Genomic DNA, 16780 nt, shown 5'->3' with positions numbered 1-16780 from the left:
ACTGAGTGCTGTACTTGAAATGACCTTCACAAACCACTCACAGCAGGGTTCAGGCATTCTCCGAATAAATCTCTGCCTTCCGTAGGGTTTGGACCCAGATTCACATGGAAGGAAGCCACAAGTCAAGCTACAACATCAACCCAATCCCTAACATCTTAGTTGTGAAGTAGCGATTTTGTCGTTAATCGGGACCCTAGATTTGGGTTAGGTACTAATGTCAGGCAACCTTCACGGTGCATGGTTTTTTCACTTTCTTGTACGTATCTATAGTATTGGCACACACAGTATTATTCATATTACAGTGTACTGATGTAATTTGGTGTGAATTTTCTTTAAAAGTTAATACTTAAGCATGCACAGTAGTACATAACTTTTTTATACCAATGAAGCCTGTCGTAACTACAAGTTGTCCTCAAACGTCATTAATGGAGGACTTACTGCACTATGGAATGCAAGTCGAAACTCACCCGACTAGAGACCGTGGATGTGTTATCCTCCCCAACTTCCTCACACTTTCTCTTCTTCACCCCTTCAGAGTGGTGTGGAATGCCCGATGATGAAGACGACGCGTCGTGATGTTTCCTCTTCCTGTCCCTCTCCTTGCGATGCCTCCTCTCCAGTGACCCACGACCCCCACCGAGGCTCTCCCCCCCTGACCGGACTGCGTCCAACCCTCCTGAAGACCTAACACTACTGTCCTTACTGCGGCTGTGCCCTGAAGACCGAGAAATTCGGCTAGATGATGCCGTGGAAGCTGATGACACAGACCCCGAGCTGGGTCTCCTCTCCCGCGTGACCCCAGTCGCTGGCTGCAACCGTGACGACACAGGGGTCGCCTCTTCTTCCACTAACCTAGAAATGCTCTCCCTGCAAATTTTAATGACATTGATAAAGACTGAAATAGCAATATCAGGACCTAAACCGAGCAACATTGCAATTAGAAACACAGGAGATTAAAAAACTCCTACTTCTTCGTAATTTTGAAAATTTCCATGAATAATGGATGGCATTTGAACAGAATTACAAACAGGAAGTGAATATAATTCTACTTTGAATCCCTGCCATCAAAATTTTAGAACTGATTTAGAAGAAGTTGCCATTGAAACCAAGATCACAAAAAGGTGGTTGTTTAAAAAAAGAGTTCCACTTTGCATGAATCCCTTCCATTAGGTAAAATTTTTAAAATCCCACTAACAATTCCCTGAAACCTTCAATAATCTTTCACCTTTGGATTATAAAAATATAAACGCAAACCTCAAGAGGCATAGATCATATGAATTCCGTATACAATTGCATGGAACATAATAAAATTCAACCTGTTTATCATGTCTGCATTCCTGTATGTAAACTTAGAGATCACTGAATCAATATCTCCAACAGTCGAGGGCATGAATATGCATTTAAAAGCAAAAGTTCCCTCAGTATGGCAATATAAGAAAGTATAACATCCAACAAAATTTCCATTTGTCTTATTGGGAAGTCTTGGTTCTAATGTATCATACTTTTAATAGTAATTTATAGTTTGAAAACTTTTCAACATTGAACATAAAACATGTATTTGAATAAAAAACCATATACCTAACAATTTCCATAACATGATAACCTTTGAAAAAATAGCTATCCCGGAGCTAATAAGTTACTGTTTTGGCAATAATTTTAAGCATTATCACTAATTAGATATACTTGAAAACTATGACTGACTCTTCAATAAAAACATAAGGCAAAGTGACAAGAATTATTTAACAAATTATTTCCAGGAAAAAAAGAATTAGAATTTAATAATAATTTGAAAACACAAACAAATTAATGCCAACATTTAAAAATAGATAAAAGTAGTCACCTTCAAATGTACTTACCCTTTACTACTACGTTCAGAAGATGTGACTGCAGCTGCACTAGAATTCTCCAAATCTACCACAGGAGGAGGCCTGCGCTTCTCCACTGGCAACATGACAACATCCATGGGCTCCGATGATGACTGAACGCTACCCGACAAGTCCAACCTCTCTTCTGAACTGCCACGGCCCCCAAACAACAGGGAACTTTTACCCATTTCAGTTGGAGACACGCAATCCCTCTTGGAGTTACCTCTCACTAGCTCCATCAGCCGAGATAGCAACCTTGCGTTGCTACTCAACTCACCTTCTGTCCACCCTGCCGCACCCTGCTGGGGCAGAATTGAGTCCAGTCTCGCCAGGGATATCCTACAGATGATGCTGGGTTTCCCTTCCTCGGAATACGAGAGGGGAGGAATCGGTAACACATCATCAGGGGGCTTTAGGTCCGTGGGGTAAACGGGGGAGGGGGCTATCACAACCTTGGGGGACACCACTTCGATCTGAGGAGGGGGGGGAGGCAACACTGGGGCCTTTGGTATAGAATCCGATGGCGCTTTCGCCTCGGGAGGATCCGCATCCTCCTCCCCAGTCCGCACTGAGTCCCACGACGACTTTCCCCCACCACACTTCCCGCCTTTCCCCCCACCCTTCCCACCCCCCTTCCCTCCCGCACCACCCTTGGCACCTCCCTTCGCGCCTCCTTTGGCACCGGTGCCCGCACCTTTCTCCCCACTCCCCGTGGTGCCACCTTTCCAGAACAGTTTCATCAAGGTGTCGTTTTTCTTCTTGTCCTGAATGGCCTTCCCGTCCACATCCAACTTGGGCGGACTCTCCTCCTTCTTCCCCTTACCCCCCTTGCCCTTTCCTAGGTGTGGTTGTGGCGTCACGGGCACCTCTGCATCCTCTTCGACCAAACGACCCCTGCCGCCTCTGTGGCCGCCCCCTGACCCCTTCGCACCCGAACCCTCAACGCTGGGACCGTGTTCGGAACGCACCGGAGAAGGGGACGGCGATGTTGCGTTCCCCACCCTGGGACTCCTCCGCACCGATCCGTGCCCGCGACCACCCCCACGCGGAGACTTCTTCGGCGTCACAGGGGGAGCGGCCGGTGGTGGGGACACAATTGGAGGCCTGGTTGATGACCCTGGAGTCCGCCGGCCAATTTCCACCAGCGCATCATCCTCTGAATCACTCGCGACCCTGCTACGGTGAGTTGGCCCGACACTTTCCGACGACGATGAAGACGAGAGCCGTTCAACACTCTTCACCCTGAGGCCACCACGGCGACGGTGTCCTGGACCGCGCTCCCCATCAGCACCCTTCTTCCGTCGCCTCCGCTTTGGCGAGGGCTCCGGTGCACCACGACTCCTCCCTGGTGCCTTGCGACTCCTCGGTGGCGGGGAACCAAAGTCCCAGTCAGAGTTGTCCGAGTCGCTGGAGATTGGGGGTGGCTTGGGAGGGGGGATCCGCGAGGGTGGAGGCTCTGGTGGTCCTGCCCTGGGCCCACCAGAACGGCCCGCACCTCCCCGCGTCCGGCGGTTGGTCGGTGGCCGGATCACATCGTCCTCATCATCGTCATCATCTTTGATGGTTGCGGGGGTCCTTCGTGACCCGGACGACTTGCGCCCCCTCACAGGGATTGGGTCATCCGAGTCGGAGAGGGCAGAGAGGAGTGGCTCAGGGGGCTTCTTGACCTCTGCCAGAAGCTCCTTCTCCTCCTCCTCGTCTGTGTCGCCATCCTCCACCTCCCCCTCCTCCGGTTCCTCCTTGGGAGGTGGCGGGGGCGGTGGGGGTGGCGGCGGCTGCTGCCTCTTGCTCTTCTTTCCCTCCACCTCCAGCCTCTCCTGCCCACGGCTACTCTTGGAGACGTGCTGCTCCTTCTCCCCTTTGCTCGAGGAGGTCTCCTTGGTCGAGGGCTGTGGGGAAGTCGACCAAACAAAAGCATGAAAACGGGGTTCCAAAGACAGAAATCAAATTATATGCTAATTCTGAGGATTTATTTGAAAGACTTCATTCCAAAAGACAACAAATTAATCCAGAGTGACCCAGGAAAACTACAAGAGCCTATGAGTCTACTCTTTCAAAAAAAGTATCAGGAGACTGGATAAATGACCACAATAGCTTCCAAATATCATTTTTGGAATGATCATTTGAGTTTTTATCCAGAAAATATATTGACACATGACTGCTTTATGTATAACTGGTATCAATAACTTGTTCCTCTGAACGAAATAGTGTTGAGTGTGAAAAAAAAGAAAATAAAAATATCTAAAAAAGAAATCAACAACAGAACAGGTGCTATGGTGGATTTAGGGTCACCAATAGAAACAGAACTTAGGAACCGCTGTGATCAACATTATGAGGAGATTCAGGAACCAAAACATAACCAATGATGAATGAAATGATAAAGGTAGATAACTTAAATGAAGCCTTGGTAGTGAGGATAGGAATTTGGATGAAATGAAAGCAGACAGATGGAGGATGAGACATGATTGATGGGATGTAGTTATGAGGAGTGATAGGAGTTAATAAAGCAAATGAATAAAAATAAATGAAGAGGTGTCCAATGTGTGCCATATGATAGATGATGGTGAGGATGTGACAGGGAGCCCTTGAGCAGAACTCACCCGAGACGACTTGGCAGGGGTAGTGTTCGTGGATGGTGGAGGCTGGGGTGATCTCCCATTCTGCGCACCAGGGGTTGGTGTGATGGAGGAGTTGAGGAAGTAGCGCAAGTTCCATTGCGGTCGCTGTACCTCCTCCTAGAAACAACAGAGTCCAATATTCTTATGACTGGGCCTTCATTTGGGATGTCATATAACCCTTAAATCCATTTGATCTCTACAATTAGCCAGATTAAAGCACTCATTAACCACTCCATTCCATGACGAGAGAAATGGAAGGGTTGCGCTATCATGCACCAACCAGCACATTTCATACTTTGATTTTAGAAAAAAGAAACATTGTGTAAAACATCTACTTTCACTATTAGTATCAGGGAAAAGACAAGATTATCATTATCAACACTAAAAGAGAACCACTAGATAGATATCATTCCCATTCATACAGCAGCATTCTAAACACATGAGAATACAACCATTATAACAGAATACTGTGTCATCAGCAGGAAATTCACTTGTAACACCGTCACCTCAGCTTCTTAGTAAATATTTTTCAAGTGGAGAGTTAGAGCAACATGAATTTTACTTTCTATTCTTACAATGTGATATCAAAATGTACGATAAAGAATGCCTTCAACATCCTTTAAATGAGAAAGTCTACGAAAATGTTTCTAATGACTCACGATAGGAATACATTTAAGGTGACATACATTAACCTGTGACAAAATTATAAACAAAGGAGAAATTTTCAGTCATTTAAGGACACTTTTCTTTCACATCAAGTCATATGAAGTATACATTGCAAAAGCATCAATATGGTATACAGAAGAGACAGGGTATGGATTGAGCAAATAGTGAGTGGTGAGGAGATGTTGAAAACAATATTAGAGGGATGAATGTTGATTAAGCAAGGGAGGGGAAGCACAAGAATACGATTTATGGATAGAACGAAAGGGAGTCGACCCTATTATGATTTGAAGAGTGAAGTCCAATTAGGGAGGGCAGACAGACCATGGTAATCTGCAAAATGTTTCATGTAAATGCACCGTAACCTGGTAGAATACTTAAAATGTATTCTATTTTAATAAATACTCATCCAAAATTATTATTTCTGAGTCCTAAAAATCACGTTTTCAACATCAAAAATCCCAAAATTTTCCCGGACCCCCTTTGCCCAGGGATGTTTTCCATACAATCCTGAAGGGCCACAAAGTATCCGGTATAGTCACCCATTTCAAAATCCAGGCTACGCTACTGGCCCAAACACTATATGGCAGCATGAACTTTCGATATTTGAGACCACATGTGTTAGCTTAGACTATAGGAATCCTGGAGGGCAAAAGTCAACGGGGACGAGCGCCCGAGTCTCACCTCGGCTTCAGGTGGGGGGATGAGCGGTGGCGGGGAAGACCTCGGAGATTCGGGCCTTGGGGTCCTGCACTTGGTGGGCTCCTCATCGGGCGAATCAATCACCTCGCCTTCCTCGTCCTCGCTCGTGGTGCACGACGAAGAGCAGGAACTCGTGCCTCCACCCCCACCGCCCCCTCCCCCCCCTGGGTCCTCGACCGCCGGCACTTTCCCACAACCATCTCCTATCGACCCTTCGCCAATCGGAGAAGGCAGGCGATCCAGAAGAGCAGGCGGATTCAGTACCGTCCTTGAGATTGAAGGGTTGGATGACAGGGACCTATGATGAAACAGGGGAAAAGTAACAGTCACGCATTATTCCAACGTTATACCAGTAAAATTATTTAAATTTTCAATCCAAGCATATATATTTTCTTTGAGGAAACAATGAAAATGTTTCATATTCCCCTGAGATAATGATAAGCTGATGGCTTATTCACCAGCACCTCTAGAAAGTAACTACCATAAGTCACATACCACCACCCTGAACCGAGATAGGCTCAGATGCGACTTGAGACCCAAAAATTGCAAAACACTACCTCCAGCGATATCACCACAAAGGCTGGCAATATATTTCTCATTCATTATTGAAGTGTGCTTTTAATTGGTTTTATTAGCGATAAACTACCCTCTGAGTGTTTATGGGGGGCATAAAAATGAAAAAAAAATCAAGAGTAGTTATGAATTTGGGCTTCTGAAGTTTTCACAAGAAGTAATTAACTGCTCCATTTGGCATTTTAGATCGCTGTTGTCCCATAAATGTTGTTTTTCAGGCAAAGATAGCCCACTCGTCCAAGATGCATCTTTAGGTCAAAGAGCAATCTGAAGATGCCTCCAGGAAGAGAAAAATTGACTGAAAAACATCAACGCAACAGGAATTCTAACAGTGGAATGGAGTAGTTATGATTAGTCTACCATAAAAATAATTTCATTCCAAAAAGAAACTGTACAAGCAACACATTTCTCAGGAAAACAGAAACAATTCACTAAACTTCAGGAGCTTAAATGCACTAAATTACTTCTTTATTTAAGATTTGAATGACAACAGGGGACCAAGAAGATTAACAAATAGTCTGAGCATGAGAAAATTGTAAACAATAAATTAAAGTAACAATAAATTAAAGTAACAATAAATTAAAGTAACAAAAAATTAAAGTAACTCTCCATTAATTCGCGCTAAACTTGTATTGGTATAAAAGAATTTGCTTTGACAGTAAATAGGGATTTGGAGGACAAGCATAAATCTTCAACAACAGGTATGTATCAGATACTCAAAGATAAGGATATAAAATAGATGAAGCTCTCTTATATCTGAGTGTCTTAAACTAAGTTAACTTGAGAAATTCAAAAATTCACATAAAAAATTCAATATATATAAATACTTACGAAGATTCATTGCGTTTGGTAGATGAGGAACCACCTCTGTCATTCTTAGGTGGAGCCTACAATGGGAAAGAAAAACAATCATGTGTAAGCACCAAGTAAATAACGTTTTCACCACCACGTGAACAGTGAGAAACTTTTTTTCAAAATAGTTAGAAAATATTTAGTGTAAAACTTCATTGAGGATAATGCAATAAAATTGACTATGGCATAATATTAACAGCAACTGCAACTTTTCACTGTTTACATTCGAAGGCCACATATTGAAGATATGAACCCACGATCAAAAACGCATTAAAATAATCGAGTAAAATAAAATTATTCCAAAAATGCTATTTTGATTAGAGTGTTTCCTTTCAATTCAAGGTTTTAGATTATAATGATTAATGCTCCAGGATTCGCATGCCAACGGCAAAATTAAAAAACACGAACAAAATGACAAGACTTACAAGAACGCATCCTTAAAATTCACTGAAACGTACGAATTCAAGTCGCTAACTTCTCTATCGACTTCTAGAGCGTTGGTTGACTTTAGTAGAATAATTTCAACTTATTGACATGGACACTTTTATTCTGCTTTAGAACATTAATTTCATAGAATAGGCACAGATTATCCGCCTAATGCTTTGGCATGGTCGTCAGAGCAAGATACATCTAATAATTTCAAGTGCATGCCTTCTGTTACGGTTACATGATTTTAATCGGCTGAATGTCAAATGAAATTCCCGTATGCAATCTTTCTGGAGTACACCATCTCCAACGTAATTTGCGTACCGGTGACTCAGTTAGCTCGGGATACACTTCATGATCAAATAGCGCCTCTGCGTAATAAATGTTCCAAGTTCTCAACAAAACAATGCAAGCGTCAACAGCAGGACGCCACGGAAGGGAATGCGAAGGTCATATCATTTCCGTGATCGGTAAAAATTACAAGATTGATCCAGACTTACCTCACTGTCATCGCTGTCCTCCGAGAGGCTCAGGTCCCTCTCAAGGTCCCTGCGGAAGAAGAGAAAAAGAGTTGAGAATACGATCGCTCAAGATTATGCAACGAAGACCTTACTCCAAACTACCCATAAATAATGTTAATAGCAAACACTTCCATTAAACCTCTCTGGGTTTCCACACACACTGACAGAGACAAAAAAAAGTTTGGAAAAAAACGAGGCGGAGGAATTACCTTGCGGTACGAAGGGATATCTTCGCGCACACTCTCAACAGTTTCGTCATCGCTGGTGTATAGCATGCGCTCGCTCCTCAGAAGAGTAATTATCGGGTTTCGCCCGTGGTAAGCAACGTCACTGACGGCGAGGCGAGGGACCACAACAAGCCCGAACACAATCCAAGATTCCAACACATAAACACGGCGAAACATGAGTCAGGGCGAGAGGCCCTGATGACTCTGGGGTACTTCTAGAATTCGTGGCTCCACGCCGCAAGGGTGATAAGGGAAGCAGGGAGGGTATGAACCGGAGGAGTAGGGACACCAGAATGGTCAAGGAGAGGAGATGGACGGAGCGATAAGGCGAAAGGAGTTGAGGTAGTCATCTGAGGGGGAGGGAAAAACCGCTAGTAGGGTGAGTAGTCGAAGACGCCTTGACGAAGGGAGTGATGAGGCAGGTGAGGTGGGTCTCCTGGGAGGGACCTCGTATTCGGGAGAGAACCTGGGGGTGGGTTATCCCGGCATTGGGGTTACCATGTTTTCCAATAAAAAATATGGGATTTCCATGAACTCCTCGGTCCTAGCGTATCGATAACAATGCGTCAACGTTTGAATCTTTTACCGCTTCGCTAAGAGAAATGTTATTGCAACTTTTTCAGCGCTTCCTGGATTAGAGAATTTTTGAGCGACCGCGTCCAAAGAGTAGTATTAGACGGTGCAGTCTCCAATGAGGTTAGAGTGACTTCTGGCGTTCCTCAGGGTAGTGTCATTGGCCCACTCCTATTCCTTCTTTATATAAACGACATTGGCGAAGTAGTGCAGAGTAAGTTACGATTATTTGCAGACGACGCTGTAGTTTACAGAGAAATTCGTTCCAGCAAAGATACAGATGAACTAACGAATGACCTTGCTGCTATCCAAGCTTGGTGCGATGCTTGGCAGTTAGAATTAAATTTGGAAAAATGCGTCGTAATGAATTTCTGGAAGAAGAATAACTCCCTACAGCGTAACTATGTCATTCGGGGCGCGCAGTTAAAGGCAGTTGAATCTGTGAAATATCTAGGGGTTAGACTCAATAATGATCTATCGTGGAATAAACATATTCGAGAAATAACCGGTCAAGCTAATCGTAAAATGGGTTTTGTTAAAAGAATATTAGGAAAGTGCGACGACAAAGTGAGAGAAATTAGCTACTTTTCCCTCGTTAGACCACATTTGGAATACGCTGCCAGTGTTTGGGACCCTCATGAAAAAGGCTTAATAACAGAGTTAGAACGCGTGCAAAGAAGAGCTGCCAGGTATGTGAAAGGTCGTTACGATAGTCTTGTTAGTGTAACTGACCTCTTACATAAACTCGGATGGGAATCTCTGTCGGACCGTAGATTGAAAAATAGACTAAACCTTTTAGATAAATTCAAGAGCAGTGTCTTTTCTGACGAAGTTAACCATATCTTGCGGACGCCAACGTACTACGGAAGATCAGATCATATAAATAAAATAAGAGAGATAGATTGCAGAACAGACAGATTCCGAATGTCATTTTTTCCACGATCAATAAGAGATCATAACGGCAGCAATAGAACGCGTAAATAGATTGCATGACTTGTAGTGTAGCCTACTAACCTATGTAAAACTTACTGCATGTTTCTGAATTTCTATTCTATATTCTATTTCTAACAGCATATAGTAGTATAGTTTGTTATTATACGGGACGTTTCTTGGACGGTGTGGTGTGCATGTGCGAGTCCAAATGCATGCTGCATGCTGGTGATTGATCACCCCCTGCCAAACACCGTAGAGGTGGCTCGCAGGGTAATTTGTAGATGTAGATGTAGATGACAGCTTTATACAGAGGCACATAAATCGCTGATGTTGTAAGCTAAAATCTGATTAACAAAACAAGATCAGACCAAAAATGGCACATGTCCCGGGACTGAGGAGGATAATATGGAGCGAAAAAAACAAGGCATTACAGGGTGGACACACAAATATCCCTTACTCCAATTACTGAACAATATGGGACCATAATACCCGCGATATTTTCTCTCTAGGATAGTTTGACTCGAACTAGGTGAAATTGGCTCCGCATGTATAGTAAATAACTTACTATTATTGTCAATAATAGCTATCCGCATGCATGTCTAGGTATAACACATGCATATAGTGGAATAGTTTGTTATTATACGGGACGTTTTTTGGACGGTGTGGTGTGCATTTGGGAGTCCAAATGCATGCTGCATGCTGGTGATTGATCACCCCCTGCCAAACACCCTAGAGGTGGCTCGCAGGGTATTATGTAGATGTAGATGCATGGATCACTAGCTACGCTAACTTTTCGTTTTCTATTACTAACTAATATTTTTTGCATGCTACTATGTTCGTGTCCTTAGCACTCTCCTAGTTTCCCACAGTCACTTCACATGTCAGCGAGGTAAAAATAAACTGAAATTTACTAACAAATGTTTGACTGACTTTTCACGGTATATAGGCCGCTCACCATTACCCGAAAAAGCAGTTAAGCTCATGATTTCCAAAGACGGAAGGAAAAACAATCATTATTAAAGCTATTCTACCGGTTTGGGTAGTATAAGCCGAACATTTCATCCAAATTCACGCGTAAAATAATCACTAAAAACAGCGAATATCACCTTCCGGAGAAGTGAGTGACGTTATCAGGTCCCTGGGCCAGGTATAATTCATTCCCAGGAAAGCGAGGCTAGGGGAATGTTTTCTAGGACCCAAGGTCATTATTTACGCGAGAGTGATCACTTTAAAGGACTCACGGCACACAAGGGGTGTAAAACGTCTATTTCAAATTTAATTCGAAAAATTAAATCAGAATCGGCTGCACTACATCAAAATTAACGAGCCATTTCTAAAGCAAATTCAAATTCGATGTCTGAATATTTCGCCGCGAATATCTTAGGAGAATTCTAATATGGATATTACTATGATTTAACCCGAGAATGACTAACTGTAAATGTTAATGAGATACCTTTAAATAAAAAAAAATAAAATACACAAAAATTAATATACAAGAATATATTTTCCCGCAATTCCAGAGAAGAGCCTGAGAGAAATCATTCCCAAAACAACTAACAAAAAAATATAATTATTGTACACTCTGTGCTAACTATATGAAATGATTATTTGAACATTTTGGGCTATTCTTTTCTAATTTGTCATTTTATGTTCACACAAAACAGAAGAGGAATTGATTACAAGATGAAATGGGACTACTTTTAAATTTCCTTCTAAAAGCGTAGATGAATGAACTTAGGAGTACCCACATATTCCGACCACGATGAGGTTTGAATGGAATCATTCACCCATTCAATCGACAAGGCACTTACTTAGCCCGATTCCTTTTTATTCCCGTGACGTTGAAGAGAAAACTCAAATTTGGGCACGTCAACGCGGTGAACGGAATTTCCATTCGAAATCACGATCCCGCGCCCTCCTGCGAGAATAATTGAAAGCTTCCAGGAGTGCGATAAATTTTATAGTAGTCGATTCGGCGAACATTGAGTGGCGGCTCTCATTGTGATTCATACACCTGACGATGCTTTTCCATCGGAATCGACATTAAACTATACTCCAATGCCAGCAATTGTGGCAGAGAACCCGATTTTTTTTCGCGAGAATGAATGTTCATGGAAAACATATTTCTGCTATTATGACCGAACTTTCAGATATCATTAGGAGAATTTGGTTAATATTGTTGTCTCGTTAATGTTGGTTAAAGGCAGAAGGAAGTATTTACCGTATAGCCACCGTGACTTCGCAAGGAGAAAACTTGGTGAGAGAAACTTTTTATTCACATAAAGCATTCGCCGAACCCTCCAATAGCAAGTAATCCACGCAAGGTTCGAACAAGGAAACATAAAAACTTATAATAAGTAAAAATATGTATGCCACATTTGAAATGGTCATGCTGTCGAGACACCCATTTTTCGCTAAGTTCTCCACTGAACACGCTGAAATGAGTGTTGCATGCGCATGAAGCACTGTGTTTTGTGCATGTGGGAATCCTCTTCCATGCTGGTGATTGATCACCGCCTGCCAAACACCCTAGAGGTGGCTCGCAGGGTTCGTTTTGTAGATGTAGGCGAATGGCGAAAAATGCCTTGTCGATACATCCACATAATACCCAGCGAGCCACCTCTAGGGTGTTTGGCAGGGGGCGACCAATCACCAACATGCAGCATGCAAGAGGACCGCCACATGCACACCGCACGGTCATAGAAATATTATGCACACTAGAAAAATATACATGCTTATTCATAAAAAAACAATAATGTTTATCCCTCTCAAATTTTGGCGAAATTATAACGTATTTTAAGGGCTGAAGAAGAGGATCCTCAAGTCGGCCTCTAAATGTGTTGCCACTCATCGCGCACTTAAATGTGTTTACGAAAGTCGCCACATGAGTCGCTGACGGACAAAGTGATCCGAGTTTCACCGGGAATTAAGGAATAATAGGGAAGTGCACTAGTGTTTCAAATGCACCAAACACATTTTTAAAATTAGAGTTCAGAATAACATAATGTCGTAAAACCACAGTTTAAATCCTAATAGTGAATACTTGATTCGAGATGACCGTCTGAAATATGGAAAAATTCAAAGGCCGCGAAAACGGGTGTCCATGTTGAATATTGGCCGTGACGTCACAAGGCAGTAGCAGAGGGCAGCTTCTACACCGTTTAGTTCTACCACTATTATTGCATAGAAAAATTACAGAATTTGAGGGTATCCGTTTTTTGCTGTCATAAAATATCTTTATAATATATATGTGGCTGCTTCTCTTTTGAGTAAACGACTTCATCATTGCGTAATATATTAATATTCATTTACGTGTCAACTTCAAGTTTGGAAAGAGTAGTACGAATAGCACATTGAATCTTTAATAAATGCATGATGGCATTTATTTTTCGCTGGGTATATTTTGGCACAATGCCGTTTATCATGCCAAACCTTTTTTTGTAAGAACCGAGTCAAACTAATAAACCTATTTCAGACGTTTGCTGCAAGACTTATTCGTTGCGTATGTATTCACGCCGGCCGGAACGTTCGCCCTTCGCTACTAGAATCATGGGATGTTAGCCTTATTTCCGAGCTGGCTGGTTGTTGCAATGGTTCGCTGTCCAGGATGGGTTCAAGAAAAGATAATCTTGGTTGGGAGAAGGAAAATTCCAACGATTTATAAATGGTATACCAAACTTTGATGTATTTATGGTTACTGAATTTTTGAATAAGGAGAACAGGTTCAACGCTCCATAGAAATGCGAGACGTTAAGGCTAACAAGGGGAGACCGCGTACCTTGCCGCACCTTTTTCAATTAGGGCGTTAGTTAGGCTGTAATTGATTAATTTTCATGCGTTACTTTTTACAAGTTATATATATAAATTCAAAATATCATCGATTACGGAATGGGTCGGTTGGGGTAGTGGTAGCGTGCACGACTCAAAGGGAATATTTCACCCGAAGAACCGTGGTTCAAGACTACGACATGGCAATATTTTTTGTTGTCTTCATTGTGATCATACGGCATCAAGTTTATCATTAATTATAATTGCAGCAATCATTGACGTGAGACAATTTTTTTATCATCATTATGGCGTTTAGGTATTTTAGCAGTGTCATTACAAACGCAGAGATACGATGACTACAAGGGTTGGTGTGCGCTAAAATGTTAATTTTTTCTTTGCTTATACTGACCAACTTCCACATTAAAAATGAAAACCACTCTAGCAAGAGCACATACCATTAAAGGCTCGCGGCAAGCAACAATATGCGTACAGGCATAATTAATAAGAACACAAAGCGAATATAAAATGCCATATATCTCGAACACTTGTAATTCACATTACTCCAAAGGGAGTTTACTTACTCAGTACCTTGTACTCAGTACCTACCAGTTTACCTCAGTAGCAGTGATAAAAGAACCATTCTGAAATATAATTTCAATTAACAAATAAGATGAAATAAAAGTTGATAACCCTGGACTGGGCGCGCTGGCGTATAAAATACGTCAATCTTTGAAAACCAAGGATTTCAACATTGTACGTACATTCTGGGCTAGAATGGTCTCGTGTATTCCTAAAATGTACTTTGACTGCCTATATTGCGAGTTTTCAAAGTTCGAGGTATTGTAGCTAATTTTTTAGATCAGCAAGATGAACCCGTCACCAGTGGAGTACAAATTACGCCGCGCGACCTGCCGTGTACCTTTATATCTGTATCACCTATAAATGTACTAATTTCAACAAATAAAGATTAACTTTAACAAAAATCGTTTGTTATCATATATGCACATATCATGGGCAAAGTACGCATTTTGCCCGGTCGTGTAAAAAAACAGTCGCGCCATAATTCTTTAACCAAACTACTTTCAGTTTATAAATTACGTAGGTCTACGCGGAAGATGCTATATTTTGACTCAACACACTTTCTGATGTGACTGAGGTACCTATTAAGTAAATTATTATAATATAAATATCAATTTGATCTTACAATACCTTCAAATGATCTTCAAAACTGAATATCATCGATAGGTAAGAGTCAGGAGCAGCCTTGAACCATTTATTCCGTATAGCTTGTGCTTAAGGCACGGGAATGAATATCTTATCCAGGCTTTTGTTTCGACGTCGAGATGAAATTTGGAATAAAAAATCATTTATAATTCTATTTTGAATTCATGTTTTCGGTACTAGACGACATTTTTAGGAAGCAAACTCCACCGATTCCCGGAAACTCTCGCCGCGCTAAAGAAGGCGACGTAATACAGCGATACTCTACCGGTGACTACTGCCTTGTGACGTCACATCTCAATCAAGATGGAGGCACTGTGTTTCAGCGCAACATGAAATTTTCCGACTTTCAAAACGTTTTAAAGTGCATACCCCAGATGCAGAAAATAAAAGTGACTATACTAATGTTTCTTTTTTAGGCTAAACTTTCAAATTCAGCAATAAAAAAAATTTAGTGCACTTCCCTATTAGGGGTGTAAACAGAAATTTACATAAATGATGATGTGATCTATCAAATTCATAAAAGCTAAAACCTAACCCTCGCAATAATAAACAATATATTGCAAAATATTGAAAAAAAGTGGATCGCATAACACTCATCACCGCGCCGCGGACATTTTTGTAAACCGAAGTGGTAGCAGAAATCAGCCTTCAATGGGATGGAATTGGGCCTCCTCTATGCAGTCCCCTCGTGGCGAAGTAGGTTTACATGAGGAATTCTGCATCCTACTGGGAGGTTAACTCGGGTGTTGGGGCTGCGCTGACAAAGAGGGAGACTTTGTTAATGGCGGACCCAGAGGCGGAAGGGGGTGCAGGTGGAGGACGAAGGAAAAAAGGGGCGGGGGTATGTGGGGCACGCGAGAGGGAAGTTGTCGTGGAAGAGGGGACTTGAGGAGGAGGCAGATGGATGAGGAAGCAGGAAGGCCGGAAGGGAGGGGGGCCCGCTGCACACGTCCTCATTGCTCGATTCACGCCCTGCTCGGGGAGGGAGACGGGTCACGGAATCCCTAACTCCCCACTGCGAAAGGAACACTCATTTGAGCATGTTCCACGGGCAAACTTTACGAAAAGTGGACGTCTCGACAGCATGGCCATTTCATACCATGGCATGCACGTTTTTATTTATCAGAAGTTTTTTATTGAGGCATACGAGAAACAACTGGAGGCGTTCGAAATGTGGGTATGGATAAAGTAAAGAGGACGGAAAGGAGGAGGAAAGACGAAGTGTTGGACACATACACCTACAAAATACCCTGCGAGACACCTCTAGGGTGTTTGGCAAGGGGTGATCAATCACCAGCATGCAATTGACTCCCACATGCACGCCACACGGTCCAAAAAACGTTACGCATACCAACAAATTATACTACCACATGCTGTTAGAAATAATAATAAAATTCAGAAAAATGCATTAAGTCATACATAAGTTAGTAGGCTACACTAAAAGTCGTCTTATCTATCTACATCTACATAATACCCTGCGAGCCACCTCTAGGGTGTTTGGCAGGGGGTGATCAATCACCAGCATGCAGCATGCATTTGGACTCCCACATGCACACCACACCGTCCAAAAAACGTCCCGTATAATAACAAACTATACTACTATATGCTGTTAGAAATAGAATATAGAATAGAAATTCAGAAACATGCATTAAGTTTTACATAGGTTAGTAGGCTACATCTACATCTACATAATACCCTGCGAGCCACCTATAGGGTGTTTGGCAGGGGGTGATCAATCACCAGCATGCAGCATGCATTTGGACTCCCAAACACTACAAGTCATGCAATCTATTTACGAGTTCTATTGCTGCCGTTATAATCTCTTATTGATCGTG

General features: G+C 42.4%; 1 protein-coding gene across 3 annotated transcripts in view; it reads right to left on the bottom strand.

The window, feature by feature from the left end:
* LOC124162419 (protein PRRC2A-like) overlaps positions 1–16780 on the bottom strand; it is a 189263-nt gene that overhangs the window by 10251 nt on the left and 162232 nt on the right. For 2 of the 3 annotated variants that reach the window (XM_046538949.1, XM_046538952.1), the window contains 6 exons: positions 8200–8248; positions 7253–7308; positions 5831–6146; positions 4466–4600; positions 1857–3754; positions 468–867 (listed from right to left, as the gene is read on the bottom strand). In XM_046538949.1, coding sequence (XP_046394905.1) covers positions 468–867; positions 1857–3754; positions 4466–4600; positions 5831–6146; positions 7253–7308; positions 8200–8248 — 2854 coding nt within the window. The remainder of the gene's footprint in view (positions 1–467; positions 868–1856; positions 3755–4465; positions 4601–5830; positions 6147–7252; positions 7309–8199; positions 8249–16780) is intronic. The other variant, XM_046538951.1, reaches the window with a different exon arrangement.

Source organism: Ischnura elegans, chromosome 7 (genome assembly GCF_921293095.1).
Source record: "Ischnura elegans chromosome 7, ioIscEleg1.1, whole genome shotgun sequence".
Classification (NCBI taxonomy): Eukaryota; Metazoa; Arthropoda; class Insecta; order Odonata; family Coenagrionidae; genus Ischnura; species Ischnura elegans.
The sequence above is the reverse complement of the archived record's forward strand: the minus strand, read 5'-3'. Positions and strand labels throughout refer to the sequence as shown.